This window comes from Cicer arietinum, chromosome 6 (genome assembly GCF_000331145.2).
Source record: "Cicer arietinum cultivar CDC Frontier isolate Library 1 chromosome 6, Cicar.CDCFrontier_v2.0, whole genome shotgun sequence".
NCBI classification, from domain to species: Eukaryota; Viridiplantae; Streptophyta; class Magnoliopsida; order Fabales; family Fabaceae; genus Cicer; species Cicer arietinum.
The window spans coordinates 6,787,755-6,796,880 of record NC_021165.2 but is presented as its reverse complement, the minus strand read 5'-3'; the positions used below and the strand labels follow the sequence as shown (position 1 = coordinate 6,796,880).

Here is a 9,126-nt window from a genome sequence, read left to right as displayed (position 1 = left end):
TCTGGAAGAAGACTTCAAATCTTGATTGTGTAGAATATCTGGAGAATCTGGAAGTATAGAATGCTTGTAAGATGTTTTACCACCTTATGCCAACAAACAAGTAGTTGCATAAAAATGAAGTTAATAGAGATGCATTTATACTTTTAGAGTAGCAGAAAAAATTAATTGTTATTAAATAAGAACAGAAGAAAAAATCTACCTTCATTTCTGGAAGAAGACTTCAAATCTTGACTGTATAGAATATCTGGAGATTCTGGAAGTGTAGAATCTACAGCTGATGCACCCTCGACACCAAGTTGCAGTTTTGTTTCATTTTCCGTAGAGGGGGTTAAGGACTTTTCCACACCTTTTTCCGGCTTTGTAGTTCCTACTGAATCAATCGGGACCACCGCAGCAAACTCTAAGCAGATGTGTTTACAGAGAAAAAAATCCTCAGCATAGTTAATGGCGAAAAATATCAAGTTTAATGAAAAAGTAATCAGAAAACAGAAACATAAAATGGTTTCGAAACCAACAAGAAGTAAGAACCAATCAATCATAAGCCAATGGAACTGGAAAACTCAGATCCTACACGAGAGGTTGCATTAGGGACATTTATAGACATACATATGCAGTCCGTGTTTATTTTTTACAACAGAGATTCTATAAACATCTTTGAGCAATACGAGGCCAAAAGCAATTATTAATTTGAAAAGGTAAGTTTCATTTTATGGATATCTAGATGCCTATGGCATTAGTCCAAGTTCAAAAGGCACGTATGACAAGTTGGCCATATCAAATTTCATAACAATTTAAGGTATTAATAATTTAATATGAATATCTGGATATGTTCCTAAAGTCTGCATATCAAATTATCAATATCAAAACCCCAGAAATACTCCTACAGGAGTTCCAAAAATGGATATCCAAAGAGATATTTGGGGGTTGAAGCAAGTTTTTTTTCTTTTTTTTTCTTTAATTGAAGACTACTCATCCGTGTATTATGTTTTCCATATTCCATGAGATCTTCCTTTTTATCAAATCTTTTTATCTACTCTTGAAGCAGCTTTAATTTTAGCCTTTGCAACAACAATTAAAATAGAGCATAAACTTTTTCCAAACCTACAAGCAATTTGCATCAAGGTGCGACAGAGAGGGGGTGGTCATAGATGATTAATGTCATCAATATATTTCTGACTGGAATACAAACCTGAAGGTAAGTGGTACCATTCTTGAGCTGATCTTAAAGTGATGGAAAATGGATTTCTTTCCCATGTCCACAGTAATGTGCTAAATAGAACAACAGCAACTAGGGCTACAGAAACATGCCTCCCTCGGAAGCTATAAATATTTCCTCCTTTCATTTGCACTTACACATTACACCAAATATAAATCTCTGACTTGTCTATACATTCAGGACAAGTCCATCACATAATATCACTGGTAATTCCTCTTATTGTTGTGGCTTTGTCTGTGCAGGAGTAAAAATGAATGGATCAGAGACACAAACAAAGATATGCAAAATAAAAATAATATCCTAGAGAAGAAGTCTATGCGTCTGGTTATTCTATGTTTTCATGCCAATATTTATATTCATGAATATGACACAACGATGTAATAATCCAAGACACCAATGTGTGCCAAAACACCTTATATATAATAATTTATTTTAAACCTTAAAAATCACATTTCATCTTCGACCGACACAGCAACCTCGAAAATCATAATCCTGGACCACAGGACTAAATTTATCAAATAGCGGCTATAGTGGCACTATAGCACTTTAACATAGTACAATTTTAATAATCCACTATTGTTCTATACACAATTTAGTATAAATTATTGTTAAATAGCGGCTATAGAAACGCTATAGCACTATAGCACAACAGAATTTTGACAAAATCACTATTTTTTGGAATCTACAATTGACAACATTGTCCAAGACACGCACCTATGTCATGCACACTCAACTTAAGCAGCAAGCTAACAGCTGCTTATTGAGCTGAGTCCAAAGTTTCCAATAAAACAGAATTCTACTGTCACACGGAACACCAATTTGGCAATTTCATACAAGTCTACGTTCCAGGCACATTTGTTTAATTGACAAAATCAAACAGTGGACACATCATACAGAGAACAACCATTACATGGAATAATCAAGCAATATATGTAGCACTGACACCCAACACTTTGTATTGAAGTTGTGTCCCATAAATGTGATAACTTCAATCACTTCAATTTTCTTAAATTATTAACAGTATCTAGGTGGTAGTGTCATGTTTGTGTGGGTGCTTCATAGCAAGCAATTTATTTGTTAGAAGTTCGGAGATTCAATTATATCATTTCAACAAGATCTCTAATTATCCCAAATAAATATCCAACTATCAAATTTACACATGCATATCCAAATTCCACAACATTTATGAGGCCATAACAGCTGTTTCTGAACGTCAATAATCGCAATGCAGAATTTCAAACGACCATGATCCACTCGAATTAATTTAACAAGGAAAATTGAAGCTATAAATATGAGTTCACGAAGTGTATGCAAATTAAAACAAATTAGTAATAATGACATAATTAAGAACCTTTATTTGAATTCCTTTGTTGTAATTGGTTGGTTAGTGTGGCTCAATCGGTTGTCTCCGTTTTTCGCAATTGCAGATCCACTGCGTCCCGGGAGAGAATTACGGAATTAGCCCTGAACTTTAAAGAAGAGGGAGAGCGACAGAAGATGATGATAAATTGATAATACTGTTTTTTGGTTGGTTGTGTTCCCTTTTTTCATTGCACCGCCGTGGATCCAATTAATGGATAACACGTTTCACCGGCAAGGGATATGTTAGTCATTTAACAAAAGTAGTATTAAAATGTAGGTAAGCGTGTCGATCTAAATGGAAAATTGTTTGTGCGGTGCAAGTATTAAAATGTAAGTAGTATTAAAATAAATAAGACGGTTGATTTTTAGTTTTTAATTCAAATTGAGAATACGTTGACATTTTTATTGATTTGTATAATAAATTTGTTGGACCGAAATTATTCAGGAAAATCTGAGTGTGAATTTTGATTTGGAATAATAATTAGTTATATTTTATTAAATCACAATCAAATTTTGAATTATCATGAATTAATAAGAGAATTAAGACACAAAAATAACTTCTTTGTAATTAATGTTTTATACTAGCTTGTAGCCTATATTAGGCTAATTAGGTTTTTCATGAGTTAATTTTAAGAGTGTAAGTGTCACATGCTTTTATGGTAAATAAATCAATAATTGGTAATACTATGGATGAAGAAGTGTCTATTTTTACAAATATAAGAGAACGAGGAACAAGGGAGACATGTCACGCGCAAAATTTTAGAGGAAGTAGAGTAATAAATATTAACTAAAATATTATTATTGAAATTTATAAAAGTCATATAGTTTATTTTAGAGTTTTACACAGTTCATACATAGCTGACAAGTTGAAAAAGTTCGAATTTTAATTTTCACAAGTTTTGCAATTTTCACAAATCACACAATTTTCACAATTCACACAAATTTTTAAAACTTCACACAATTCAATCAAATAAAATATATCCACTTTACGATTTTCATCTTTGTCGAAAAAAAATTTCTTGAAAAATGCATCAATTTTTTTATGTTTAAACATTGGGTCACCCTTAAAAAAATTCACAAATAAATTAAAATAATACACAATTAACAAATACTATCTCATTGTATTATATATCAACAGTTAACAAGTAAAAGTTTGTTAATATGTAGTAGTTGAATTGCTAACTAGGGTGTTATAGTTTGTTTGTTCGAGATTAATTAGTTTATCTATATATAAAACTTGTTGTATTAATTTTATTATATTTTATCAGTATAAATTATAATAAATGTCTACTTCATTTTTGTTTATCTCTTCAATTGCATAATTGTTAATATGATTAGCGACTTGGGTTGTGATTCAAGACACTACAAGAAAACACTCATTTTGTGGCCAACTTATAAAATATTTTATGGTCGAAAATTATTGCTGACAAGAATCATTGACATAAGTGAAAAATTATATATTTACAGAAAAAATTATATTTTCATTGTATTTATAGAGAAAAATTATTTAAATAGAAGAGAAAAATAGGAAGAATTTGGAAAATATAATCAAGAGCAAGCGACGCTGGCGGCTTGTCGCTTCGACTGAGAGGGAGAGTCCAAGTGAAGAGAGAGAGCAAATTGAGCAAATAATTGAGAGAAGAGAGGGACATAAGTGAAGAGGGAGAGACAAAGTCAGTTTCTCAAAATCACAAAGTTTTGACGATATTTTAATAATTTACAATCACTATTATTTTTAATAATTTATTATTATTATTTATAAAAAAATAAAAAAATAAAATATAGGGGATGTTGTGGCTCTACCCACTCTCGAGAAAATATATATAAAAAAATATTATGTTTCCACTTAAATTTTGCTCTACCTAAGTTCATTAGATGATTCTCTACAATAGGTCCACTTGTTATTTGATGTTTGTCAACAAGGATAGAATCAATCTCATTTATCTAGGGACGAGCTTGCACTAAGGTGATTCCTTCTCCCTACTTGATCATCATAGTGGGGAAAAGGTTTGCGTGTCTTGATCATGTCATTAAGAGATTGTGGGTGATATTCTGACTATTTGCAAACAAAACTATAATTAAACATATTTCCTTTATCTAAGCAAGTGGATGATGTTAAGACAACATCTAATCAATGAATAAAATTTACAAAGTGTTAAGTATTTTTAGCAATAATGTCAACCTAAAAAACACATGTTGATCTCACTTTTAGGAGTGCACCTCACGTTGAGTTTCTTTCTATGGTGGTAAAAAAGTAAAATATGAACATTTTCATACATCAAGTACAAAGTTTGGAAACGCCATCTTCTTGTGATGTTTGCTTTCACGAGAGAAGGAAGTAATCATTAAATTGGTAGTTAAATCCTTTCTTTCTTATGAATATGAACAATTACTATTTTCCATCAATACATGTCGAACTCATATATTTGATGGGGTTCTTGAGATAACAATTTGCATGGTGTCAATTAGATTTCTTGGGATATACTCCCTCTTACTCTATTGTAAATAAATAAACACTAACTTTCATTTGTATTAAGAAATATAGTTAAGTGTAATTAAAACTTTAAATTTAATATAAAACAAAATCGAATTTATTAAATTATTTATTTTTAATCTCAAACACTCAACATTAAGTGTGTATTATGAATAATAGTATTAAATGATTTCAAAATAATTGTCTTTTGTTTATAATAATAATCAAGATTTATGTTTTTTTTTTACTTATAATAGTAACTAGAAGGAGTATATATACATTTAATTGCAATAAGTGGCACGATGATATAGCCTTTAGATTAGAGATGGCAAGAAAATATGTACCGGTTGCAACGGGGCACGATGATAGACAAATTAAATAAATCAATATTTTGACTATCAGCTAGTTAATGGATAATGTAACGATATATGTAACTCTAACATATCTATATTTGTATCTGATAATAAATTAATAAAATTGATATGATATAATGTTTTTTATTTATATATTAATAATTTTTATGGTGAAATTTTGTTATATATTTTATTTATTTATTAATATTTTTATATGTTAAATTTTTTATTGACAAAATAGAAGAAAAATTCTACATAATTACAACATAAAAAATAAATTTTGTACATGAATTGTTATTTTTTATTTAAAGGACGATATTTATAGATATCAATACTTGTAAATACTTAAAATTCCATCGAAGATTTATTAAACGGATATCCGCACGAATATAAATAAAGTGCATATAATATTTTTATCAAATAAATCAGATAAATCCGTATTTATGAATATCCATTAACATTGCTACTTTATACTACTACAAGCATTCAACTCTCTTAGTGTTCAACGCTGTAATGTTGAATAAGTAATACATGTTTGGAAACTAGTGAATCCTATAGAGACATTGTCTTTTGAAGTTTGAAAATACTCAAAGCAATATATTTTTTAAATGAATTGATGTTTATGGCAAAGTTAGGAGCATTGTCTAAGTTGTATGCGGCAGAGTATATTAAAAAAAAGTGGTAGAGTTTATAAAAAGAAGAATATATAATTTTACTTATTAATAAATTAAGTTAACTACAATTTTTATTTTTGGTTTTCATAGAAAAAAGTATATATTAAAAAATTGTCCTTATATATATATATATATATATATATATATATATATATTTTTTCTGTGTTTTTTTTTGTGTTTTTGTGTTTTTTTTTTATAACAACTTCACATTCTATTTCTACCGGAATTTTTTTAAAAAAAATTTCAATAAAGAAGAGTAAAAAGGTTGTACCGAAAATTTTTGAAAAAGTTTTCCGGTTCAGAAACTTAAAAATGTATACTGTTAAAAAACTTTAAAAAAAATTTCTAATACAGAAGATTAAAAAGGTGTGTATTGCAAATCTTTAAAAATATTTTTCGATATAGAAGAGTAAAAAGGTGTGTATCGGAAAGTTTTAAAAAAAAAATTTATAGTACATAAGCTTAAAAATATATACTACAAAAAAACTTTAAAAAAAAGTTTTGTAGTGCATTAGCGGTTTATCGAAAAACTTCTTTACAAGTTTTCCTGTACATACCAAATTATTTTATTTTTTTTAGTTTTTTTAATTATAAATTTTAAGATTTATACGAAGACAAAAATGTCATTTTCTTGCATTTGTGGGGGTAAAGATTAAATGTGGGAGATATAGGATAAAATTTTCTCAAAACATATATATATATATATATATATATATATATATATATGAGTATTTTATGAATGATAGGGCCTACTATTAGCAAGGGCACTCAGTCCGACAGAGTGTTAAGTTTTTTTAGGACTTTAACTTTTTTAATCTGTATTAAAAAAAACTATACTAAAAAGCATTACAAAAATTTATTTTTATAAATAGTCAGAAAACTATATTAGTTTGAAGTTATATTGGGATATTATTTATAATTTAAACAAAAATAGATCGACTTTTTAAATTTGTTATGTTTTTATTTATTAAGATTCCAATTTTTAAAGTTAAAATAGAATTTCCAAAATGAACTATATATTCCAAAATGAAGTATAGTGAAAATAGATATAATTATTTAAGATTTTTTTTTGGGTACAAATTTTGTTATTTATATTTAAAAAGTAAATGAATTGCGTGATGAATTCTCCATGTTTGATGTCTTTCTCTTTGTATCTCTTAAAATATTCTCTTAAATGCAAACAATATATTTCTCTTAATTACTATTTATAATACTTTGTATAAAATCATCAAATCTCAAAAGGTATAATAACTAATAAGATTTATTTCTAAAAAAAGATGCATTTCCTATTATACATATATAGTATTTTGCAAAAAAAAAAAAAAAAAAGGAATTGATAGATGAATATGATGTTTGTCGTTTGATAAAGAAACCAGCATGTGACAGTTTGTCTAAACTCCAAGCCAACCCAACAGCATTACACTTCACGTTCACAACTATACGCGTCCTTTGTAGTCACCAATCCGCGATGTGCGATACCATGCATCTGCCCCAGACTTATTATACTCATTTGTTTTTGTTCGAGTTTTGTTTTATTTTAGAAAGAAAGACAAAATATTCAGTAAAAAAAATATATTAAGAAGGGATATTCAGATCTCAAACATAACAAAAATGGTGGTGGGTGCCACGTTTTAGATCCTATACCGGGTCTATTACTAGGAATGTTTATAAATGTAATCACAAAACAAATACTCTAAAAATTACATGAAATGATCTAAATAGATATAACAAACTTCTATACTATATTGGAATGTATAGAAATTTAGCAATATTTATTTTAAGTAGTTACACTTTTTTAATGAAAAATTAATTACTTTTTGGATTTAAATATTAAGCACTATTGGTGTAAAACTCAATTATATATTATTTTAATACACATTAATTAACCTTCCTTTTATAAGTCTCTTTTGAAAATTAAGGTATGCGCTGACAAATAGAAATTCCAGTTGACTATCACTGAAAATAATATTTCTTAATCACAAGTATATCTCTAAACATGTGCAAATATTTGAAAAAAAAAATAGTTGTGATATTGAGCGCAAGTGGTCAATGCAAAACACAAACTTTCAATAAAAGTCTAATATTTCTTTTAAAATGATTTTTTTATTAAATTTTTAATATTATTAAAATAATTTTTTTAAAATTTTTATAGGCTTAAATGAGAAGATCATGGGTCAAATATTTTGTTAATTGAGATTTTTCTTAAAAAAATCTCAAAATATCGTTTTTCTTGAAAAAAAATCAATTTTTTTAAATTAAAAATTATTTTCTATCGAAAAAAATTGACACTTTTTATTCAGAAAATTTTGAGAAAAAATTATTGAAATTCATTTTATAATTTTTTTAAAAAATAGGCCCTAATAAACACACAAAATTTAGAAATTAAGTTTTGGAGTTTTTTTATTTATTTAGTTTTTTAACTATAAATTTTTTTGATCCCTCCTTTACCAAGGTCAATAATTAATAAATTTGTGAAATTGAAATATACATTCAAGAGATTAACTCAATTATTACAAAATTCGTTTAATAACAAAAAAGATTAACTCAATTGTTACACAATCCATTCAATAACAAAAGAAGAATTTATAGTCGAATTTTACTTTAGTTCTTTTTTCATCTACTACTTTACTTGATTTTTGGTCAAACTTAAATTAATTTAGGGACACATTTTTCCAAACACACTTAAAAGGAAAACAACAAAATATTTAAAATTTAGGACCACTTCTTTAGCAAAAAAATTAACTATAATAGTTAAAAAGTTTAATAGATATAAACTAATAATAAAATAATTTAATAATAGATTTTTGTTAGATATTAATGTAAAGTTGATTGTGATCAATAACTAAATTAATTTTTAAATTTACTATTATTTTTATTTTGTTGTACAAATAAAATAAACTGTTTTTTTTCATTTCATTAATTGGTTTAGATAAAAGTCATTAAAATTTAATTTATATACACATAATCATAATTGAATATGTTTGATTTATATTATAATAATTTTTAAAATTACATACATAATTAATCATAATGTGTTGACAATATAAA

General features: G+C 26.9%; 1 protein-coding gene across 1 annotated transcript in view; it reads right to left on the bottom strand.

Annotated features, from left to right (window-relative positions):
- LOC101513944 (protein trichome birefringence-like 14) overlaps positions 1-2,828 on the bottom strand; it is a 6,945-nt gene extending 4,117 nt beyond the window's left edge. Inside the window, exons 1-3 of the mRNA XM_004503868.4 lie at positions 2,568-2,828; positions 1,190-1,450; positions 200-400 (exon numbers count right to left, since the gene is read on the bottom strand). Coding sequence (XP_004503925.1) covers positions 200-400; positions 1,190-1,343 — 355 coding nt within the window. The 5' untranslated portion in view covers positions 1,344-1,450; positions 2,568-2,828. The remainder of the gene's footprint in view (positions 1-199; positions 401-1,189; positions 1,451-2,567) is intronic.
- Between the last annotated feature and the right edge of the window lie 6,298 nt (positions 2,829-9,126).